Here is a 24,571-nt window from a genome sequence, read left to right as displayed (position 1 = left end):
CCATGTCTGGCAGAGCCTCATTCACCTTCACTATGAGGGGAATCATATTTGTACTAGCGCTCACCCTTGTAGGTAAGGCTACATATCTCTTCATCTTTCCCAAAATTTCTTTCAATTCTCTGACAGCGATTGGATCTAGATTGAACGTTACTTATTTGCTTTTTCATCTCTTTTTGCAGGTAGCCAGAAGTTTGACTTTGGTAAGTAAATTTCCTTCTATAACCTTTTCCCTGTGACTTTACTGTTATTTCTATTGATTAGAACATGCTTGCAAGTATTGTCAAAATGGCTATTATTTCCCACAGACCCTGGATTCAGTAGTGGAAAGAGCTACTTGTACAGTTATGAAGGCTGGATGTTGAATGGGCTTCAAGAAAAGAATTTAGCCAAAGCTGGCGTGCGCCTGAGCAGCAAAGTAGAGATCAGTGGGCTGTCAGAAAACACTTGCCTCCTCAAGGTACTGTGCCTTCTTTCAAATGTGCCATGCAACGTAAACTAAAATCACGGTTGTAATTGTACCTGGCTAATCTGGTGTGTAGGAAGGCTGCAGGAAACACAACTGGAGACTTACCACTGTAGATGTCAGAGAATGATTTGCAAGCTACAGTTTCAGAAGTGAGGAGACACTGGTTTTTATTGTGGAAGTTGTTTGTAGCAGGTGTTCTTCGAGACTTTGTATCAGAAATACAGTTGCCAGGGGTTCTATTAGAAAATGGCTATTTCTAACTCAAGACATTTAAGCCTGCTCAGAGTTTAAGATTTGATTCTAGTCTCAGCACACATTTCCAGCTCCTGTGAGAAGCCAGGACTTGGGTGTATAAAATCATTGTCATGAAGGCAACTGATAAACATAGACTTAAAATGCTATAAGAACTAAAGATAAGATAAAAAGTGATATGTGATAAAAGTAAAAAAATGAAAGTAATCAAAAAGGAGTATGTAATAATGTTTAGTGTTTGAATAGTGCAGTAAAAGATGGGGATGTGTGAAATCATGCCTTGCTGACATCAGCAGTGATACAAGCTGATTCATTCAAAATGGATATGTTTTGGAAGAATACTTTTATCTGTTTAATTCAATTTAAAATCAGAACTTCTTTTTCAGGCATTGAATTCTGTGACAGAGCTCTCACTGATTGTAGTTGAACTGTAGATCTCTCAAAATTATTGGCTAGGTGTTGCATTTCACACTACAGTCTTTATCCTGAAATTTTTATGTGTGTGCACTAGGTTGTGCTCTGAGGCACCAAAACTGGCAGTAACTTTGCCCAAGTTATTGAAACTGCTTCTTATTTACCTTCTACCTCAGTGTGTATAAATATATTGTTCATTATTAAAATATTTGGGTTGATTTAAGCAATTCAGTAATACAAATCAAATATAGTGACTCATTTGGTAAAAGAAAAACTGGATGGGGACATGATATAAACTTTTTAAATGTTAAATTTTACCTAAAGCAAAATATTTATTTTAAGGCTGAAAAAAGGGAGATTTTTATTTGAATTTTTTTAATTGCATTTTTAATCGCATTTTTAATCATCCTTTTTCACTATAAAGTAAATGCAAGTAAAAAGTTGAAATGTCCCTGAAACATAATAACAATATGTTGTCTGTGTCTGTAAGATAAAATAACAGTGCTGAGCCCCCAAGTTTTGCACTGGTTTTACAATAGTGTGAGGAAGAGACAAAAGAATAAACTTCTGTATGACTTACGAAGCCTACATTTAGAAGGAAAGAGAATCTCACTAGAGGTTATGTTAATTTCTTCCAATCCATTTGCATATTTAGTATCAAAGGAATTTTATTCTCCTAAGTGTCTTTTCTGAATTTCTTCCCAGATCCGCCCTCCACAATTCGAGGAATACAATGGCATCTGGCCCAGAGACCCATTCACTCGATCCTCCAAAATCACCCAGACGGTTTCCTCATGCTTTACCCAACCCTTCAAGTTTGAATACAATAGTGGACGGGTTGGAAACATTTATGGCCCAGAAGACTGTCCCAAGACTTGCATTAACATAGTGAGAGGAATACTGAACATGATACAGATAACCATTAAAAAGTCGCAGAATGTGTATGAATTGCAAGAGGTTTGTTTTTTTCCATTCTAAAACTACTTTATTGAAAGGTTGTGTTTTATTTATTAATTTATTTATTTATGTTCTCTTTAATTATTCTTCCTTTGAGTTTCTGTTTATTTACAGCTACTTTCGAATGTTTCGAATGTAGCACGAAAATGATGATTTTCATTCATATAGAGGAACATGTGTGCATATGCATTGAACAAATTATCTGTGCTGAATTTTTTCTAAGACGTCTGTCTTTAAGTCTTAACATGCAGTCCTTTGGAGAAAAAAGAATTATTAGCTGTGAATTTATTTGTTATATGCTTCCCTCATACAACTCGATCCATTTTATTTGTTAATTGTTGATATTAATTAATTACTTTTTTATTTTAAACTCCATCCCCTGACTGAGTATTGTTCATGGGCCGATATTTTAGTGCAATAGGAATAATTGTGTGTAATGGCAACAGCTTTCAAAACATAATTAAGACTATTCAGTAGGTACTAACCCTCTGTTCTTCAGAGTCTTCATTCAGTAAAACTTCTTCTCACACAGTTATAATTGGGAAGTCTCATTATCTGTGTTCATCTGCCAGGCTGGAATTGGAGGTGTCTGCCATACAAGGTACATCATCCAGGAAGACAGGAAGAACAGCCGAGTCTCTGTTACCAAAACCGTAGACCAAAATAACTGCCAGGAAAAAGTGGTGAAGAGTGTTGGAATGGCTTACATTTATCCTTGTCCTGTTGACATGATGGTACGTGAGACATGAAAAAATCTTCCTAGTTACAGGCACGGCCATTCTGTACCCATTTGCTCTTTGTACTCTGTCCTCCTACAGAAAGAAAGGCCCATAAAAGGGACTGCAGCTTTCTCCTACAAACTGAAGCAGTCAGACAGTGGTACCCTGATCACAGAAGTGGTGTCTCAGCAGGTGTATCAGTTCTCACCATTCAGTGAACCCACTGGTGTTGCTGTCATGGAAGCAAGGTAGGTAGAACACAGGCTTGTTTCATAGAGTGAGAATAATTATAGGTTCTATCACTCCCTTTCTCTTCCAACTGAAGTGAAATGAGAATTGAGCTCCATAGGAGTTGGATAAAGGTCTGAGTACTCACTGTTGGGGTTTCCACAGTCCTTACAGTTCAGCCAACTGTTCTTTATTTGTACTATGATCAAGCTGGCACTACAACTACATGGAAGAAAAGGAGAAAAGCTGTTTTTCTTGCTCGTACCATAAGAATGCAATTTGACTGTTCAGCTTGTCCTGAAAAAGGGCTAATTGATAGTGTCAGGAGGAAGACAGTGCACGTAGAAATAAGATCATTCATTACAGAGTCGGTAGCTCTCATTCAGAAGATGGAAATTTCACTTCTCCTTGGAAGCAATTTCGTTGTAGATAACCCTAATACCATTTTGTTTCAGAAAGAAGGCTTTATTCATTAGCAAAAGACTTTATTGTGATAAGAAAAATAATTAAGGAGTAAAACTGATAGTATCACAGTATCACTGAAGAAACAAATAGTCAAGGCAGGTGGATGAAGAGAGCTAATGCCTTTCTCCCATGGCACTTGTCTCTCAACAGACAACAACTCACCTTGCTTGAAGTGAGAAGTGAACGGGGCAGCTCCCCAGACCTTTCCATGCAAAGCTATGGAGGCCTGCGTTACCAGTTCCCAGCCGAACTGCCACAGATGCCATTGCAGCTAATCAAGATAAAAAACCCTGAGCAACGGGTAGAGTATTTTTAGACCTTCAAACTGATTTCCTAATAATAATAATAAAAATAAAATAATAATCATCATAAATTCTAAATAATATAATTATGTAAGCCCTCTCTCTTGTGTTTTATAACAGATAGTCGAAATACTGCAACACATAGTCCTGAATAACCAACAAGATTTCCATGATGATCTTCCATACCGATTCCTGGAACTTGTCCAGCTCTGCCGGATAGCAAGTGCTGATACACTTGAGTCTATCTGGAGACAGTGTTCAGATAAACCCCGCTATAGGTATTTCATTGTATCAGCTTATAAGAAACGTTTTTGATTTTGGAGAATTGAGAGCAAAAATGAAGGATTATTTTTTTTTTGCCTCTACTTGCAGGCGATGGCTGCTGAGTGCAGTCTCTGGAACAGGCACCACAGAAGCACTCAAATTCATTAAGAGCAGAATTCGCAATGATGACCTTAACTACCTTCAGGCTCTTTTAAGTGTTTCCTTTGCTCTCCATTTAACAGAGGTTGATGAACACACTGTTACAATAGCAGCAGTGAGTAGATCTATGTGAATCTTTCCTGTCTGATAACAAAAGGAATGACAATCGATGAAATCATTTGGTTATTAAGTACAGTAGAGACTGGATTCTCCTCTCTTATATACTAATTCTGTGCAAATGTTGACCTGTGAATTTCTTTTGGCATTACGTTTATACGAGAGGAAAGTTCAGTCCTCTGTCTTCATTTCTCCACATTAACATAAAGCCCTTCTCTTACAAGTACTTTTGAAAATAAATCCCATTGTAGTTTGCTGGGATCACATGACATGCCTTCTACAGACAAAACTTGGTCCACTTCAATCTCTTACTTCTGAAACAAATGGTGATTGGTGTGATATGTCACTTGGACAGCTCTTTTAATTGTGAACTATCCCTATGAACTGGAAAGTGCTGCAAGTGAAAGTATTTGTGCAAGCATCAGATATGTTGGCACTATAATGAATCACTTATTCTGAACAGGATTTTTGCTGTCTAGTCAATATTCTTCTTCTTAAAGAGGAAAAGAGGGTATGAGAATGCATCGTTAGTATAATTGAGTTGTGCATTTTTCTAAGGATATTCCATTTATACAGTGATGTCTATCCATAATCTTTGTGTTTTGAGAGTTATGTTCAGCTGAGGGGCTGTGTGAGCTCCAAAGTGAAGCTTCCAAACAAAATGTCTACAAGCTAATTTGTTTGGATGCAACAATAATCATTCTGGATTTGATGTCCTCAGATCTGAATGATTTTCCTGCTCTGAAAGGTTTGTGAAGCACTGTATTAAACAATAAAATATTTTTTTTTTCCTCATAGGATTTAGTGACCAGTTCTCGAATCCAGAAAAGTCCCATGCTTCAACAAGTTGCCACCTTGGGATACAGCTCTGTGGTCAATAGATACTGTTCTCAGACCTCAGCTTGTCCTAAAGAAGCTCTCCAGGTGGGTGGCTTTTTGTCAGTTTTTTGTTTTTAATAGCTTAGTACTGCTTATTTTATTAGTTTAATTTTTTTAAGATACAGTATAAAAATGGCAATTGGGCATACACATGCACATTTCATAGGTCTCCTTCAGAACCAAGGCAATTAATTGTTTTATTAATGTAGATACTGCTTCAGCATTGAAAACAAAGTTTTCTTGTTGCAAAGGTAAAATCCTGAGAGAAGTCACCACTGAGTGATTTTATTAAAACCAGTTGCTTTATTGTGATAGGGTTTTCAGTGGGTAAGGGGAACACTGTGGACAATCTGTATACATTAGGAAGAGGAGATTGAACTATGCTTTGTGTGTAGCCCATCCATGACCTGGCAGATGAAGCGATCAGCAGGGGCCGTGAAGACAAAATGAAATTAGCTCTGAAGTGCATTGGAAACATGGGAGATCCAGCCAGCATCAAGCGCATCTTGAAGTTCCTTCCCATATTTTCATCCAGTGTTCCTGATATCCCTATCCACATTCAGATTGATGCCATAATGGCCTTGAGAAAAATAGCTTGGAAAGACTCCAAAACTGTGAGTAGGATCTAGTAGATTTTCTTTCCGTAGTGAATTAGAGAATGTATACTGTAAGGGTAATGAATTTAATGCTATCATGTATGTGGATTCAGCATGTTTAAAAAATATATATATTTTTAAGAACAATATTTTACAATTTTATATTCAACTGATATTTTCTGCTAAACTATAATGATTATTATTCAGTAGGAAGCTTCCAGAGGGATACTAGCAGTGTTGCTTTCATCATCTGTCATAACCAATTAAGTCCTGTGCTAGTTATATTTAGTGTACATTTAGCCACCTAAAAGTCAGACATATAATTTAAACTGCCTCTGTAGTAAGGAAGAGAGAGAGAGACTTTCTGTTAAACTCCTAGGCAAAATGTCGGCATTGCTCTGCCTCTTTTAGACCCTTTCCTTAAGGTTGCATGAGTCACTACTGACTCCTTACTGAAGCTGCTATCACAGTAAGTGTAGGCAAGACTCCTGCCTTTCACATGGTTTAAGACCTCCATGAGAAACTATTTCCTCAGACTGTTTTTGGCAAACTGATGAAGCTCCCCTTTTAAAACTAGTCTAAATTAGTGAAGCATGCTCACTTATTCAGTGGAGTTACTCCAAAGAATGAATCTTTTCATTTACAGTTGTTTCTTCCAAAGTTATTCACTAATCTTTGAAGGGCAGTAATGCACAAAGCAATGCTGATGCCTTTTTGATGGTGGTGACTTGGCTCAATAAACTGATAGATGGGCATTTATTTCAGATTCAGTGCCAGCTCTTCTCCTTGGTGCTTTCCACCACAGCCCCTTCAGTTGTCTTAATAAAATTATGTGGAACCATGCAGTAAAAAAGATCAGGAAACCTTTCTGCAGGGATAATGACCCCCTCTCCCACATTTCTTGTGGCTTAGGTGTGGATTGAGGTTGCAAAATTGTCTCAATTATTTGGTAATTCCAGACACTGTTTTCTCTCTGCAGGTGCAGGGATATCTTATCCAGATCCTTGCAGATCAGTCACTTCCCCCCGAGGTGCGCATGATGGCTTGTGCCGTCATCTTTGAGACAAGACCTGCCCTTCCTTTAATAACAGCGATAGCCAATGTGGTGATGAAGGAGAGCAATTTGCAAGTGGCAAGTTTCATGTATACCCACATGAAGGCTTTGGCAAAAAGCAGGTTGCCATACACATACAACATGTGAGTAGAGACAGAAGCAAAGCAGGTGATCTTCTGCAAATGAGTTCTGTTACATTCTTTTTAGTGAGCACTGCATGTGCTGATAACTGAAGACAGTTTATATACTGATGGGCTACAGCTTATTTCTAGATATTATTACCTTTCTCATTTTGTTTAGATCTTCAGCTTGCAATATCGCCCTTAAGATGCTGGCCCCCAGACTGGACAGGCTGAGCTATCGGTACAGCAAGGTGATACGTGTTGGTGCTTACTTCGGTGAGTAAAAGTGTTTCAGGGACCAGGAAACCTTCACTTCAAAAATCCATTCTTAAGAGATATTAAATCCTTTGGAGATATAAGGCATTCTCCATTTCAGTGAGAAATTAAATTAAATATGAGGGTCACATGTTAAAAAGTGCATCAGTAGCCATATAATAATATCTGACTAAACAGAATTTATGTAATGATATATCTTACATATCAGTGTATGATATATCAGTGGAAAAATCTGCAGGAATATGATCTTGAATGACAAGCAGAATGGTTAGAAAAAAGACATATCTTTTGTTTACTTCTACCATAGATAACTATAAAGTCGGTGCTGCTGGAGATGTCTTTGTTATGAACAGCCCAGGAACAATGTTCCCATCAGCAATAATTTCCAAGCTGATGGCATATTCTGCAGGGTCAGTGGCTGATTTGGCGGAGGTAAATATTTACCTACATCAATGATAAAACAAATTAAAATTAAAAGCGATGACTAAGTGTCACCTCTGTAAGTATGTTTCAGACTGCTCCTTCTCATGCTGTTTTGGTAGGCTGGTGTCCGCGTCGAAGGCCTCACAGACGTCATCATGAAACGAAATATCCCATTTGCTGAATATCCTGCATACAAAAAGATAAAGGAGATTGGAAAAGCTGTAGGTATTTTCCGCAATGCAACGTTTGGGTTATATAAAGGGGTGTTTAGTGAGGCTTTTTGTACTAGTGAGGCTGTCTCAGAAGGTAAATTAATCTCCTAGCAGTCAGCTCAAGTATTTCTGGGAAGGGGAGATATGCAATAGGATGGCAGGGAACATCTGCCATAGCTACAATAGCTTCTACCAGTTCTTGCTCAGGCTCTGCCTCCTCCCCACCTCACAGACGGCTGCAAAAGGAGCACGGGAGGCAAGGGAAGTGGCAAGCATTGCAGCATGGTGTGTCACATGCCTGGCAGGCAGGCTTCCTACTCCCTCCCTTCATCTATCTAACCTAGTTTACAGGAATATACCTTTGTCTTGAAGAGAAAAGATTAATTTTTTGCTTTTTTTTTTTCAAACCAGTGGTATTAGTGGCCCAGAGCTTCTGTGTAAATGTTATTGCATTGGAATACCAAACACTAGATTGGAGCCTATTCATGGGCATCTCAATGGCAGGAGAAAGTCTGAATTAGTGCCACCATGCTATTTATGATCAAAAATTTTTCAATGGAAAATGGCAGCTTGAACAGTGATGGTTCTGGTCACCTTGCTGAACTACCATTCGTGAAGTGTTGCATTAAGAAACTTTGCTTGTTTCTTTATCTGATCCCCAGCTGTTGGGATGGAAGGAGCTACCAACAGAAACCCCCTTGATATCAGCCTACTTGAAACTCTTTGGCCAAGAGCTGGCCTACATCAACATCAATAAGGAAGTCCTACAACAGGCTGTGAAGGTACGAGGAACTCTTACTTCTCTTTGCAATATTTTACACCCTTTACTTTCATATCCTGACCTTGGATCTCTGTTTTATTGCAGACTGTGCTAGAACCTGCTGACAGGAACACAGTGCTGAAGAGACTCATCAGCCAAATCCGCAGTGGCATTGCAGGGCAATGGACACAGCCTATGTGGCTGGGAGAACTGCGATACATCGTTTCTACCTGCACTGGTCTGCCGCTGGAGTATGGGTCATACACTGCTGCTCTGGCCCGGGCAGCAGCCAGCAGTGAGTTGGGAAGTGGGAGATCAGCTGTGTGTGTGGTGGGAGCAGTTGCTGCACTGCAGGGTCAGGCTGCCACCCTGGGAGGGGACCCTGACAGACTGGAGGGGATGGCCTGACAGAAGTGTGATGAAATATGACAAAGGCAATGCAAAGTCCTTCACACCTGGGATGGAGTAACTCTTGCAACTGTATAGGTTGGACATCACTCAGAGAGAAAGCAGCTTTGCAGAAAAGGGCCAAGAAGGCCAGCACAAGCTGGTAAAGTAAACCAGCAGTGTGCTCTTGTGGTGATGAAGGCCAACTGCATCACTGGCTGCAGAAGCAAGAGTAAAGCTAGAATGACAATGATTTGCTTCCTTTATTTAGCATATTTGAGGCTGCATCTGAAGTACGATGTCCGGTTTTGTGTCCACAGTACAAGAAAGATGTTCACACTTGATGTGAGGAAAGATTAGAGAGTGAGGGTTGTTTAGCCTGGTTGTCCTTCATCCACTCTGTCTTCTGACTCCCCACATTTCTGAAATTTTAGTGTTATACTAATTATCAGACTTTCAATTTGGGTCAGGTCTTCATTTTATTAGTATATTTTTATTTCCATTTTAAATACATTGCATCAGCACCTTTGTCTACCTAATGATCTTTCTGTATATTTTCAGTATTTTTCAGACTCATAAAAGATCTCATGTACCCCAAAGTCTGCCTTGTTTTCCAGCGTTATTTGTTGTACTGGCAAAAATATTACCTTGTACTGAAAACTGTCATTCGCTTATGTTCAAACCCCTTCTTTCACTATTACCATGTTTAAATTTTGTTCTTGCATTTGCAGTTGATGGAAAGATAACTCCCCCTTTAACTGGAGATTTTAGACCCTCACAGTTGCTTGAATCCACTGTGCAGATTCAATCTGACATAAACCCAAGGTACGGAGGTTTCCCTTTTATGGGAGACTTTGCATATGAAGGAGACTTTAAGAGAAGGCAGAGTCACATGTATATAGAAAAAGCACCTTTCTTGCATCTGACAGCTTCACTCTGTTTCAGCTTATATGTACAGACAGTTGCAACAATGGGTGTCAACACAGAATACTTCCAACATGCTGTTGAAATTCAAGGCAAGGTCCTGACAAGAGTGCCAATGAAGTTTGACACTGAGATAGACATGAAACTGAAAAATATTAAGATTGAAACAAATCCATGCCATGAGGAAACTGAGATAGTAGTTGGAAGGTACGGTAGCATTACTTCAGAATATTTCGTGTTGCTGATATCTGACAAAGTTCACCAGTCACTGACCTCCTGCAGAGGTTTCTAGATAGGCAGAGTAACTCTTCACCATGTAGCAGAACCTTTGGTATGAAGTGTAAGGAAGAAAAATGGGGGAGCTAAAAATCAAAAGATACCTAAATTATTTAGCAGTTAAATTTTTATTTTAATTTGTTTATTATTTTGTGTTCTTACTATTTTTTCATTACTTTATTGTCTTTAAGGATTTTAATTTTTATGTTTGAATGTTTTTTTTAATTTCCAAAATATTAAAATTTAAATTTATCCAGATTTTGAAAGCTTCATGTGATATAAGGAAATTATATTTGTCATGAACTCTTACTTGTTTTCAATAATATTTATATTTATTAATTCATATATAATCCCTATATTCAAATGACAGATCTCTGTACTGTCTCATAATACTGACAGGGACATATTTCATTTAACCCAGAGACAAGGGGTCAAAATAATTCACCATTTTTTGCACGTATCTCAACAGACATAAGGCTTTTGCTGTATCAAGAAATATAGGAGAACTAGGTGTTGAAAAGAGAACTTCAATTCTCCCAGGGGATGCTTCATCAAATATTGTGGAAGAACCTTTCAAACCATCAGAGAGAGCTTCCAGTGAAGGTTTCACAAAGGTAACCTATTGCTTTTTGCTTATATAGTAATATTTCCCCTCTCTGTAATGCATATCTGTAGATTTATTCTCACCCATGACATACTCTTGGTGATATTCACACACTCATCTCTAATGCAGCAAGAAGCTGACAGCAAGGCAAGGAAACATGCTGACAGCTCTCAAGAGGATCTCCGCCATGTCACAGGAAGAAAAACCCATACACGAGACATTTGTGTCAAAATGCATCATCTTGGTTGTCAGCTCTGCTTTTCCAGAAGGTCACGAGATGCCAGTTTCCTAAAAAATACATATTTGCACAGATTAATTGGAGAACATGAAGCTAAAATAGTCTTGATCCCAGGTAAAATGCTGAGTATGAGCCTTGTCATCTCAGGTTTTTCAGTGCTATTTGAAGCAGTGAACCTTCTAACGTGTGAAATTGGTGTGTAGTTGAAACAGATGCTGATATTGACAAAATTCAGCTGGAGATTCAGGCAGGATCCAGAGCAGCTTCCAAAATAATTCAAGAGGTAAACTCGGAGTCTAAGGAAGAGGATGAACCATCTCTGTATAAGGACATTCGAGCTAAACTGAAGAAGATTCTAGGCATTGAAAATGTGTTCAAGGCAAGTGATTTTGAAAATGAGAGTGGGAAATATTTTCCCCTAAATGAAGCCAAGAATTTGAAGTTCAGTGTGGAAAGATAGCATGGGAAAGAAAGGATGGGCCTAATTTGAAAGGTGCCAGTGCTAAGCCTATCAGTCAGTGCTACATCTGGGGGAGTTGATCCCTTGGGGTGCATCCAGCTAAGTCTTCTGTGCTGGGCTAGATTTCAACTTGGCGGAATGGATCTAAGGGAGTTCTGCAGATTCTTCTAGTGAGTGAGACAGGGAGGTGGTTGTTCTTGAAAGGCTGATATGAGAAGCTTGTCTGACATCCTTAAAAGTTTTACTTTGTAAATACGGAACCAGCTGTATCCTCTCTCTTGCACTTTGTGAACTATTTTTGCAGGTTGCAAATAAAACACGACATCAGAAGAAGCAGCCTTCAAAGAAAGAAAACACCATGCTAACAGAGCTTGGGACAGACCCTGATGCAAAACGTCCCTTCAGCTCATCTTCTGCCTCCTCAGCTGCCTCCTCTTCCTCGTCATCTGCTGTTTCTCCTGATCACAAAAAGGCTGTGGATGAAGATGAGAATGATCAAGAAAAGCAAGCAAGAAACAAAGATACAAGCAGTAGGAGCAGCAGCAGCAGCAGTAGGAGCAGCAGGAGCAGTAGGGGCAGCAGCAGCAGTAGGGGCAGCAGCAGCAGTAGGGGCAGCAGCAGCAGGAGCGGCAGCAGCAGCAGTAGGGGCAGCAGCAGCAGGAGCGGCAGCAGCAGCAGGAGCGGCAGCAGCAGCAGGAGCGGCAGCAGCAGCAGGAGCGGCAGCAGCAGCAGGAGCAGCAGCAGCAGCAGGAGCAGCAGCAGCAGCAGGAGCAGTCATCATAGCCATGGGCATCACTCAAGGCATCTGAATTGCAGCAGCAGTAGCAGCAGCGAGTCATTGAGCTGCTACAGCCATGGGCATCATTCAGAACATCGGGATGGCGGCAGCAGCAGCAGCACATATTCAAAAATATGGGTAACTTTGTCAGTAAATTGATGCTGCTAATGTTTCTGAATCACATTCCTGATGGTGACTGGTTTTGCATGACAAATCATGAAACTATGAGTTGACCAAGTAAATTTTAGCAATATAAAATTGCAAAATTTATTCTGCGAACACATCTGTAATCATTGGCTCAGGTGACTACTTCAAAGCATCTCAAAAGTTTCCACAAGTTTGTTGAAACTTTTGTTATAGGCAGGGAACCATTTTTTTTTGGACAGTTTACTGTCCATATATTCATCTTGCATTATGTGCTTATGACTAAACATATGTATGAATGATTATTGGATTATTTAATTTCCAGTGCTCAAATTTCAATATAATGGCAGCATTTCTTTTCATCTGAGATTTTTAATCTTCTTGTTTTTATCATTTTCAAAGGAAGTTTATGAGATTTATCAGTACCGCTTTAAATCAGCACATAGACAAGAGGTGAGTTTTTCTTTCCTCAGTAGAAGAATTATGGAAACTGTCATGAGTCAAATGGAGAACTTTAAAGGCAATTTGTTATCTTTTTTGAGGAAAATTACAGTACTGATAACATTAGAGCCATGGTGGTTCTTCTGATATGCATAAAGACAGAGCTACGTTCCTCTTTGTGTTGTGCACGTGACACCATTTGTGGCTCTGCAAAGGAGACGAAAAGCCTCTACCAAAGCAATATGAGGGACTGGAGTTGCACACTTTGGAGGAACAAAGATCCTACCATCAAAAGATTGGGTCATTTGACTGTCTTTGGTCATTTGGTTTCCTGGGTTGGAATCACTGCTGATATACACCAGGATGATGATGTGAACAAACACAGGAGGATACCTTATTTTGTTTTGGTTTAGCAGATTATTACTGGAGAATGAGCCAGCCAGGAGCAGTGTACTTGATATTAGTGCTCCTTAAAAAGCAAAATTTCAACTGTGTGTGTCCATTCAGATGATCCTTCCCATTGAGTTGTCAGGTCCATTCAGTGTGTCCTCTAGTTGATAAGACCCTTGCAGAAGTTCTGGTCTTTCATATTGAATTGACAGGCTGGTTTCTTTCGACTTGCTTTGGTCCATTGTTTTTTCACACAGGGAATTCTCATCTAAACACGCTCCTTATTTGTTTCTTCTGGGGGGTCAGATATGTTTGGGCAAACAAGATTTTTCAGAGCTAGATCACATGTACTAAGCAGGACAAAACCTCTACTGCAAGTCATCGAGCTGCTCAGTGTTGGAACACAAGTTTACCGACACCAAGTGCCATGACACTTCAACACTGCCTAGTGCATTTCTTCAAGCATGCTTTTGAGGTAAGCATGTTGTATTTTTTCTTGCAGTTCCCAAAAACAGAACTCCCAGCTGACCAACTTAACAGCTTGTACTCTTCTATCAGATCCAGTCGTGCCTCATCTAGAGCTGCTTCCCAGGTTTGTTGCATCATTTTTAGGAGTTTTTGGTAGCTTGGAAGAATAGCATGTGGCCATGCACTTGCAGTAATTCTACATCTAAGTTAATGTGAAGGGAGAAATGCCAACCTCTCAAGTCTCAGGTATCAGTTAAGAGTGAGACGCGCACCATAATTCCCACACACACATTCCTCTGCAGTGAGGAGCCTTTTTACTTGCACTGGGACCCTTCCCTCATGGGAATCCCACTTGACAGATGCCTGCAGAGACTCATCTTGCGAGTTCTGCAACCAGGAGGGAGGTTGAGGGGCTGCAATGCCAGTGTGAGGACATTGGTGGTGGCAACTGAAACTCAGAGTAGCCTCATCAAAAGGCGTGCTCCAGAGGGGACATCTGCACTCCTCACCACCCCCCAGTCAGACATGTGCAGGTTTGCTAATAATGGAGTGAAGGTATCAAAGGTCGTAGCACACTTAAGGTCCTGCTCCAAGGGAGGAGGTTCTTCATGCTGAAGACAATGACTTGGATTATATTCTGTGCTGGGTTGCTGTGCAAACACAAAACCTGTCCACCCCACAGAATTCACAACCAAAGTGTGAGGTGAAAGCCAACAGACCACCCAGACAGATAAACAGGATGAGCATAGCTGGGAGGTGTTATTACTGTGACAATGAGTGATGCCTAAAACTGACAGCTGATGGTGTTCAAATTGAACCACCTTCCTTTATTCACAGGCTAGGTATTAACAATGAAGCCCAATTCATATAGTCATTACTGTATTTTAATCCCATGGGTATTTCTGCAGTATAAGCTGTAGCTGAGGAAATGGCACAAATTTTGGATCATATAAACACAATGGTAAAGTCCATCTGTGCATGCAGAGGCACGTGCACATTAAAGACATATGCCTGAGATTTTGTAGGCATGTATATATTTGTGGTACATATGATGGTATATATTTGTGGTTCATTTATTTATTTTTCATTTCTCCATCTCAATCAATCTTGCATCTCAAATGTTCCACATGGTAACTCTTTTATAGTTACATTCTTTGCATACTTTCTCCCCCTTCTTCTTAGCCTAAGTTTTTGGGAGATGTTAAAACGCCAGTATTAGCTGTTTTTCTTCATGGAATCCATAATGATAAGAAGATAAGAGGCCTCCAGCTCGTGATATATGCTGTTATTGACTCAATCAGGCCCCGGATGCAGGTATTTGTGTCAAACCTCACAGATTCAAGCAAGTGGAAGCTCTGTGCTGATGCTTCAGTCCTCAATGCTCACAAGGCAGTGGTAAGACTCAAAAATAGTTATATGCAGCTGTATGTATCACAGGAAAATCATGGTCCATGCATTAAAAAATGGATCATTTATCTGTCCATTATAGGCTTACTTGAAATGGGGACGAAATTGCCAGGACTACAAGATTTCGACTGAGCTGGTAACTGGGCGGTTTGCTGCTCACCCTGCTGTACAAGTGAAACTTGAGTGGCCTAAAGTTCCTTCCAGCGTCAGATCTATAGCAGAATGGTGAGGCTTTAATCCTTAGTGACACTCATTCACAATATTGGTCAACTGGGAAAAATCAGCATTCACACATGAGGTTCTAGTGGCTTAAATACTGGCTAATGTTTTATTCTCGGGTCTGTCCAAGTACTGCCTTTGGACATAAAAGCTGCATGAGATTACATCGTATTTTAATGTACAGGAACTCTTTATACTGGATGTAATTGCTAAAAACTGAGGAACAGATCCTTCCTTTCACTGAACAGTAAAACAGACAGTGGATGTGAGGACCTAATGAGTGATCCTGAAGACTAACATGCTACTTACACAGAGGTGTGAGACAATCTGGTTGGGATGTGTGCAACTTTTTGCTTTTCCATTTCACCAAGTCTTTCTGATTTTAATTTTTGAAGGTTTTACAAGTTCATCCCTGGGGCTGCATTTATGCTGGGGTTCTCTGAAAAAACAGACAAGAATCCTTCTCGACAAGCCAGGGTGATTGTGGCTCTAACTTCTCCAAGGACATGTGATGTTGTTATCAAGCTTCCCGATGTAATTATGAAAAATTTTTATCACTCTTCTATTTATTCCTAGTAGAAAAGTGTGACTGTTGCACTTTAATTACAGAGGGTCGATTCTGAGAAAGAAAAATAAAATAAGCATCGCTTTGGGTGCAAATGATGAAAACAACTTTCATTTATTTTCAACCTTTTGATATTACATAGAAGGATATTCATATGGTGTTTCTGTTGATGGAGAGGGACATGGGTACTCATAATTACGTGGGTTTCCATCTGTAGTAGCCCTGAAGTGTTCACCTCATCACCTTTGAAAGGGAGTAATTCATTCTCTCCCAAATAATACCTGAATGATTTCTCTCACACCATGAGAGAAAACTAGGTAAAAGCAAAAACCTCATGGGCAATGAGACAGATGAGTGGTGTTCACATAAAGTCTTTGCAACCAAAGTAGAAGAAATAGAAATCAAATTCCAAATAGGAGAAAAGTCTTCGCTGTTTGTTGGCACAGGTGTATTTTGAATGTGCTTTCGTATTCCTTTTCAGATTATCCTCTACGAAAAAGCCATGAGGCTTCCCCTGTCACTTCCTGTAGGTCCGAGGATACCAGCCTCAGAGCTGCAGCCCCCCATCTGGAATGTCTTTGCTGAAGCTCCCTCTGCAGTGCTCCAGAATTTGAAAGGTTAGGCTCAGAAGCATGACAACCTTAGTGTCACAATTAACTTGAGCATCTTCTGAATTTTTTTGGCATTATTTATCTCCAGTTAATTAGAAAACGTTCTGTAAGAAAGTGAGGATGGTTCAACTGGGAGAAAATATTGCACATATAGTACAAAAATCATCAGCATTTCAGGGATCAAGATACCAATTATTTGAATTGATAACATTTAAAGTTTATGGCAATTATTTTTTGTTAGATAGAGGAGTATATTTTCCATGCCTTTTTAAGAATTTATGTATGCTTGGTGGCCAAAAGTCCCTGTAAACCATACAAAAATATCACATAGTGAAAAAAACATAAAACCAAAATAATCTGGCACTAAAAATAAAACATGACTTAATGGCTTTCTCTTATGGAAAAGCAAATACTCACTGGCATTTTTTTAACCAGCTCAATGCTCAATTTCCTACGACAAGATCACAACCTTTAATGAAGTTCAGTTTAACTACACTATGCCAGCAAACTGCTACCACATCTTGGCTCAGGACTGCAGCTCTGACCTTAAGTTCCTGGTGATGATGAGGACTGCTGAAGAAGCTGTGAATCTGAAAGCAATCAATATCAAGCTTGGCATTCAGTAAGTAACTCCTGCCAGATGCGGGGAGCATGAGGAACCATCGCCCACATTTAACATGAGAGGACCTTCTATCTGAGCTTCACTGCAGTCGTTAGCAGCCCATGGGATTTCAGCATTCCCCTTGTTTACTTTCCACGTTTGTTGAATGCGATGCTGATGCTGTTGTCCTGCATCATAGGTGACAAAAATACCCCTGATGTAATTTAAGTGGCTGAAATAAGTTTATGCTGTGACCAGTGATATTTAGTGAGCAGAAAAATGCCTGTGCCACTGTATGTGTGTGAATGGGGCACAAACAAGGTATCAACACTCTTCTCCTTAACAGTGAAATTGATATGCATCCTGCAAATGGACAGGTGAAGCTGCTGGTAGATGGAGTTGAAAGCCCCATGACAAATGTTTCATACACATCTACTGGTAAGTGATGCAGCATATCTTGTTTAATTTCCACATATGTTTTAGGAGAAAGAAAGAAAGAGAGTCAATGAAACAGATTTTATAATTTTGTATTTAATAAGTGTGTCCTTGGTTTTAAGGTTAATATTTAGGAACACATATTTTACTCACTTGCATAGGAACTTTTAGAAAGATTGATTAGCATGTGAAGCTCTTGAAGTGGCTAAAGTAAGCAAGGTATAACTAACATGAGAATCCCTGCTTTTTGTACACCACTGCAGCTCCTACTGGAGTTCCAAATTTGAGAGGTTTTTGGTTATGCTGTAAATCTTGCTTGGTTAAAACTTTTTGAAATAGAGCTTTTCTAAAATTTGGCACAGGTGATTTGTATGCCAGTGTTTTTTCCCAATTTGATTTGTAGGTATAAAGTTGGCTTGCATTCTGAAATTTGCTACGAATAGATATGAAGAGCTGGTAAAACCACCTGCTTCGTTCTCTCAGAGCAGGAATAGTTTTTCTGTGAAAGGTACAGGAAGACCTTGTTGCATCCTGTGCTGTGCAGTCAGGGGCTATATACAGTGTGGGTATTCCCTGCCTATAGAGCTGTAGTACATGAATCAGGCTAAATCTTGATGAAATTGGGTTAACGTGTGCCAGTGCTGAGCTCTGTCCTATTTGTTATGTACTTAGGAAGTGATAATTGTGCTAGAAATGGCTCCATTGGCAGTCTTGATGTTCTCTGTATTTCCATACTCCGATATAGTGTGCTCTTGGCCTTGTTTATCTGCACAACTACACAGATGCTATAGACAGCTCTGAAATAATTTCTAGATATGAATATGAGTATGTTAATAACCCAAAGAAAAATTAACAAATCGATGATCGTTAAATTTTTCTTCCAATCCTTTACAGACACCTATTTTCTATATACAAACATTTCTAGGATGCTTTGTTGTGTGTTTTGTTTCTTGAATAGAACAACTGAGGAATTTTGAAGAAAAAAAAACATTTTAGAAACATGACAGTTGCTTTTTTTCTTTCTTAAAGAGGCCCAGTTTGGTCTAGTTTTGATTTTGTTTTGCTTTGTGTTTTTTTTTCTTCTAGGTGCTTCTCTGTGGATCCACAGTGAAAATCAAGCACTTGTACTTCTCGCCCCAGCCTATGGCATTGATAGATTGTACTTTGATGGATACACATTCAGGGTATCACTCTTCCTCTTCATAAGCTTGGGTGTTGAGAAATTTCCGTAGGATTCCCTTAAATCTCATGAGTGTACGAGTGCAAGAGTGTACAGTGGCAAAGGTAACTGTGAGCAGGGCCCAAAAAACCCCAAGAGGAAGATGATGCTACAGAATTGCACAGTCCTGATCTTTATTCCTCAGTGTAAGAAATGAGAATCCTTCACAAACAAAAATACCTTGTTCTTGCAGTACAGAGTGCTTTGGGAGGCAGGTCTGCGAGCATATATGTGCTGAGTCATCAGTGCCTTTGCAAGAAAAATGGGTTTTCATCTCTTCTTACAACTGTATAATTCTTCAAAACAGCAAAAGTGCACCCATTCTTTTTAAATAAATGAATACTTTAAAGTCTGCACTAAAAATGAAACAGGAATGTAAGAGATTAGTAAACTCTACTGTGTCTATCTCCTATACTATCAAAACATCCACCAGACAAAAGCTTCAGCATATTAACAGTCTAGAGCATTGATAACATACTAGATTGGCACAGTGAGTTTTAAAGACTGTAGCAATTACAGATGTTCCACCCCCCCAGGAGTTTGGAATATGACTGTCAGACCCTTTTGAATTCTTACCAAGGAGATTTTAAATGTATGTGCATTAACTCATACTGGAAGGGACCTACATAGCAAAAATCTGCTCTGTAGGTATTACTTTTTTTTAACTTGAAGTGCTTTTGACTTTTTTTCCCCACAAAGATTCAAGTTGCTTTATGGATGGCAGGGAAAATGTGTGGAATATGTGGAAAATATGATGCTGAATGTGAAGAGGAATATCGGATGCCCAATGGATATATAGCTAAAAATGCAGTGAGCTTTGGACACTCTTGGATTTTGGAAGAAAAGCCTTGTAGAGGAGGTATGCAAGTTCTAATAAATTTAATATAATACTACTGCAGTAGTTTAGAAAATGCAGAATCTGTTCAGAAACTTTAAAATCTATATACATTTTGGAAATAAAAAGCATACTAAAAAAAAAATTATAAAGTTATATATTAAGTGTTAAAATTACCTGCCAGTTGAGAAAGAAATAGGAAATCATAGGCTAAACAAGCCAAAATATGCAAATTAGTTGAAACTAAATAACCAACTGGAAACAAAACCTTTGTTTCAGTTTTGAAGTTTTTTAGAAGATGATCAGGGAAAAAAAAAAAGGGGGGGGGTAAATTCACACAGAATGCTTTAATTTAAGCACAACAACATTTTCCAGACATCAATTTTCTACAATTGACCCATCAAAAAATAGAATGGGGATAAGTAGTTGTTACCACGGCTGACCACATGATTTATGAACCAGTGCAACCTGTCAAGTAAAGCATTCAAGTACATGAGCAGTTCCAGGGACTTTTGAAACACAAAAGCTGTATTTTAAGTGTTTCAGTAGATTAGGATCTTATGGTGTGCTGATGCTCTCGGCTGAGGTTATGATGCAATGTCATACCATAGTGCTCAAGGAGAATAGGAACATGGCATTTGTAGAGACTTGTCCTGGTGGAAAGGACTTCCTCAGTTCCTGGAAATGCCTTGTACATGTTTATCTGTGCATTAACTGTTATTCTTCTATACCTTTGTCATGAAAACTGGGTATCAAACTTGCTTTACATGGATATGGAGTCCACATGCATGTACACAATAACATTCCTGTGGTTGCTAATGACCACATACTCTGTTTCCATTTAACATACAGCAGAAAGTGCTAAAATTTTAGAGCATAAAACTTATAGTTAGAATAACTGTGGTCTGTTTAGCTTCTCACTTGTAACTGTTTATCCTGGGAATCCCAAATGAGGTCAGTATCACTGTCTGGTAGCAATGACTTTTGCACTCTCTCTCTCTAGCAATTCTGTGTCTGAATCACAGTGGTAATAATGTAATTCTTTAGTGATAAATTTTATTTGGTCAGAAATCTCCCCTTTAGTTCTGCTGCTGAATATTCAACATTTTAAACTGTGGTTTGATGGCTATTCAGTAAGCCAGTTCACTTTGAAAAATATTTATTAGAAAGCACATCAGACTGTGTTTCTACATCCTGATCTAGAAACAGATCCATTGCATTTGAAATTAACTTTCCATGACTCCATATCTGGTTAGCCAATTTGAAAGGTTTATCAGTCGCTAAAACTTCATTTATGATCAAAGTACAATTTTCAGAGAGGGAAGTTGTTTGCAAATTGTCAGTGTTGGCAGATGGGTCCTTCTGGGGAGATCTGGAGCTTCTGAGTGTAAGCACATAAACTATCAACTATAACTGTATTCCAGTCTGCAAACTGCGACGCTCATTTGTGAAGCTTGAGAAGACAGTTCAGCTTGCCGGTGTAGAGTCCAAATGCTATTCCACAGAGCCAGTGCTGCGCTGTATGAAAGGATGCTCTGCCACCAAGACTACTCCAGTCAATGTTGGCTTCCACTGTCTCCCTGCTGGTAAGTCAATAGAAATCCTACTGAATAGGAGCTGAAGAAAAGTATAAAGAGATTATGACTTGACTCAGTTATTTTACTTGAAAAGTATGAATAACAGCCACAGGTAGGGATGGACTTACTGCCTTATTGACTGAAACACTTTTTTTATTAAGATGTAAACATTCCTTCAGTGAGAGAGATTTTCTATTGTAAATTTAAAATCTAAATTAAAACTTAAAATCTAAACTAAACTCCCCTTCATGGTGCTTGAAGCTCTGAAGGTAAGGGCAGGATAATAGCACAGTCAACACTGTGATTCAGCTGAAAAACTATGTACTAAAACCTGCGAGGTTTGAGTCATAAATGATAATGTGCAGCACCCTGAAACGGGGATCCTTGCCTTGCATTTTTTATTTATCACTGCCTTAGGATGTGATCTTATTTCACTGAGCTGATTTAGGCACTAAAAGGGCAGATGTGGACAGGATTCTTGTACACAGGTGCAGTGATATAGGAGGACATAGTTTTTATTGTATATCATAATTTATAAGAGATTAGATAAGGTAGATATAGATTATATAGATCACAGAATTATGTCTGTTTTCCAAGTTTGTTTTTTTCTTAAAGACCAGAATACCTTTTCCTAAATGTATCATAAGAAAATTCTACATAGAAGTAGTACTTTTCAAGGTAGAACTCTCTTATTGATGAAGTGAGTTTCCTGGAACATCTCTGTGTGACTTAGACAAATACAAATATGTAAGTCAGTGAGGAGTGGACAAGTCTGCTGTAATTAATGACTAGTGCATGGTAAATGTGCGTGGTACCTAGCAGAACTACTTCTGACACGTACTGTTTGCTTTTCATTTCTTGTTCCCTATCAGATTCAGCTACCAGCCTGACAGACAAACAGATGAAGTTTGACCAGAAGTCAGAGGATATGCAGGACACTGTTGATGCACACATAGCATGTTCTTGTGAGGATGAAGACTGCAGTGCATGAAGCTGTACATTGCAGCATAGGAAAAAACAGAAACACTTTCATGTTTTTATTATATGGTGTAAAAAGCCTCAGCTAAAAGAATAATAGAGACACGAAATTAAGTGTTTGAGGATGTGTGGAATCTTCTCAAGTAATTTAAAATATTAAACTTTATTATTGTAGAAACTTTGATTGCCCATAACTGATTTCATAATAAATTCATGCCTGGAAAAAATTATGAAGGCTTCCTTATTTCACTGGTCATGGAGAGAGGATATCTGCATAGGTTCTCCTCACCCTGCATTTTGAAGATGTCTTCAGTTCGTGACCATCTTCTGTGTATCAGACACGTGTGTGTCAGGCCCCACAGAGAATAAGGCTTGTGTAGCTGTGGTACCGGGCTTCTGCTTGTTCCCCCAGTGTTTTTTTTTTGCCTGGTGCTGGGATCCTGTGCATCTGGAGCAGGAACTAATCACCTCTGTGTGATGCGTTCCCTGCAGGAGTGATGCAGCCGACATGCTTTGCAATAGCTACATGGTGGGCCAGTGCTGCTGCAGGGAGCAGCAGGGTCAGAGAATAAGCCTGAATGTCATGCCCCTGGGCAAGGCTGATCTGAGGGAGCCATGAGCATGTTTCTGGTGCAGAAGCTAGGGTGAAACAGGGGCCTTTGACTAGGAGAGGATGGTGTCACCCAAGCACACCACCTGCCAAAGGGGCTGAAGCAGAGCCAGAACTCTGCACTTTGGGTGAGATGCCCCAGCCACTGTGCCCAGCATGAGTCCTCACTGAGGCCACCATCAGTAGGTGGGCTCTGCCTCCTTCCCACCTGCCAGAGATCTGTGTGGGCATGGTCAGGGACATGTTTGTCTAACCTGAGCACCGGCGTCCAAAGGATTCCAGCAGATCTCTGGAAGATGTTTTCTGCTTGCCCCTGAGGCTGTGTTTGCAGGCTGAGTATGAACACTGGGTGAATGTATTTTTGAAAACACTTGGAAACATTCTGTAAAAATTGTGGATTTTTTGCTTTCTCCAGCAGCTTTGGTACACTCAGTGGATGTGCATAGATGTTTTATTGTTTGGATATGAGTTTTATAGTTCAGAAAGGTAAAGTTCTTAGTACCAAAAGAAATACGTTGAAAAGTCTAAATATACAGTTCTGCAGTTTAAATACTGCCATGGTAACCTGCTCTGCGAAGTGATGGGGAGCAGGCAGCAGGCAGTTTTTGGGCCCTGGCCAGCAGCAGCAGTAAAGTGACGAACTGGTGGTTTTGCTGCTTGCCTGAAAGTTACATGGAGCAGTGACAGGAAGCATAGACTTTCAGGTAACCTGGGCTGAATCCAGCAAAATTTTGGGGTTTATGTGGTCCCTAGACCTGGGCTCCATGGGGGGCTGTGGAATGCGCTCCCAGCTCCAAGGGGGGCAGCCCACAGGCCTCCTTTCTTTCCAACATGCCAAGGCTGGAGCACAGTTTTGGGGAGATTGTCGTCTTCCAGCCTCTGCATTCAGGTGAGATGAGCCCAGCAGGAGACCCATGGGTGAGCATTGCCTAAGCACCATGGCAGCCAGAGTCCCCCTGGAACTGCAGAGGGATGTGGGCTGTGGGTATCCACCTCAAGAGGGGCTGCAGGGAGCCCATAGGCAGCCTCTGCCCCTCTCTTGCCCTGCCACTGTGGAGGGAGCTGAGCACAGCTCCAAGGAAATGCTGTCCAGGGCAGGTTGTGGGGACAGCCAAATTGTTTGTCACTCATAATTTTCTGAGTTTTTTGTTTTTTCCCTCCCTCTTTTTAATTGCTGTTATATCCTCCTGAGAAATCCTAGCACGAAAGGGTTGTGAGTGCCTAGGGGCACAGGCTGGGAGTTGAAATTGTTCTTGAGGCACTGAAAAAATTACCTAGAAAATGAGAGGGTTCATTTTTATGAAGAAATCCCTAAAGGCAAAGCCCTTGTCCACAGGTTAACCTGTCCTTGAAGCAGAAGCACAGATGATCCTGCACTGTGGCAGCAGCACAGCCAGGGTGGCCAGGAATGTAGCATCTGCAGTCCAAAGTAAGGGATGGGGTGGAATGGAGTAAGGTTCTGCAGCCACAAGCTGCAGTGCTGAGGATTTTGGGGAAACCCTGCCCTTGCAATTGGGCAGAGCCTGTACAGCCCCCTGTAAGAAAAACTTATTTTGAGGAGTGTCAGGGTTCAGTTTGTGATGTCAGTGTTATAGTAGTGGGGTGTTTCAGTGATACAGTGTTATAACTTTAAGAAAACAAGCATTGTTGCATTTAATATGCCATCACAGCAGCTCTCTGCTTTCACTGCCACTGACCTGGAGTTGTCACTGCCCACAAGCTGTTTAAAAAAAAAAAAA

General features: G+C 39.9%; 1 protein-coding gene across 2 annotated transcripts; it reads left to right on the top strand.

Moving 5' to 3' along the window:
• On the top strand, window positions 1-22,415 carry LOC114064925 (vitellogenin-2-like). 2 transcript variants are annotated; one of them, XM_027898395.1, is made up of 36 exons: window positions 1-72; window positions 180-200; window positions 306-457; window positions 1,838-2,089; window positions 2,662-2,823; window positions 2,908-3,056; window positions 3,652-3,802; window positions 3,924-4,081; window positions 4,176-4,341; window positions 5,142-5,267; window positions 5,618-5,836; window positions 6,798-7,015; window positions 7,173-7,270; window positions 7,578-7,702; window positions 7,813-7,914; window positions 8,568-8,687; window positions 8,771-8,960; window positions 9,784-9,877; window positions 9,998-10,183; window positions 10,722-10,866; window positions 10,986-11,208; window positions 11,298-11,473; window positions 11,859-12,470; window positions 12,879-12,929; window positions 13,810-13,899; window positions 14,958-15,170; window positions 15,265-15,407; window positions 15,797-15,935; window positions 16,448-16,583; window positions 17,013-17,199; window positions 17,525-17,616; window positions 18,017-18,121; window positions 18,700-18,797; window positions 19,532-19,691; window positions 21,092-21,253; window positions 22,117-22,415. In XM_027898395.1, exons 1-36 carry the CDS (start codon window positions 3-5, stop codon window positions 22,233-22,235), a joined length of 5,610 nt encoding a protein of 1,869 aa, XP_027754196.1. In that variant the 5' UTR covers window positions 1-2; the 3' UTR covers window positions 22,236-22,415. The 2 variants fall into 2 exon arrangements, with proteins under 2 accessions (XP_027754196.1, XP_027754197.1); XM_027898396.1 differs by lacking the exon at window positions 18,017-18,121.
• The last annotated feature ends 2,156 nt before the right edge of the window (window positions 22,416-24,571 follow it).

Source organism: Empidonax traillii, unplaced genomic scaffold (assembly GCF_003031625.1).
Source record: "Empidonax traillii isolate 1590-97213 ecotype Southwest subspecies unplaced genomic scaffold, ASM303162v1 scaffold594:size396842, whole genome shotgun sequence".
NCBI lineage: Eukaryota > Metazoa > Chordata > Aves > Passeriformes > Tyrannidae > Empidonax > Empidonax traillii.
Note: the sequence above shows the minus strand (reverse complement) of the source record. Positions and strands in the feature narration are given on the sequence as shown.

What these genes read in the sequence shown, in the direction of transcription:
- LOC114064925 (XM_027898395.1), top strand. Translation starts at nt 3, where the DNA reads ATGTCTGGCAGAGCCTCATTCACCTTCACTATGAGGGGAATCATATTT. An exon ending in TAGCCAGAAGTTTGACTTTG is followed by an intron (nt 201 to 305) that starts GTAAGTAAATTT and finishes TATTTCCCACAG; the next exon opens with ACCCTGGATTCAGTAGTGGA. An exon ending in TGTTTCATACACATCTACTG is followed by an intron (nt 17,617 to 18,016) that starts GTAAGTGATGCA and finishes TTTGATTTGTAG; the next exon opens with GTATAAAGTTGGCTTGCATT.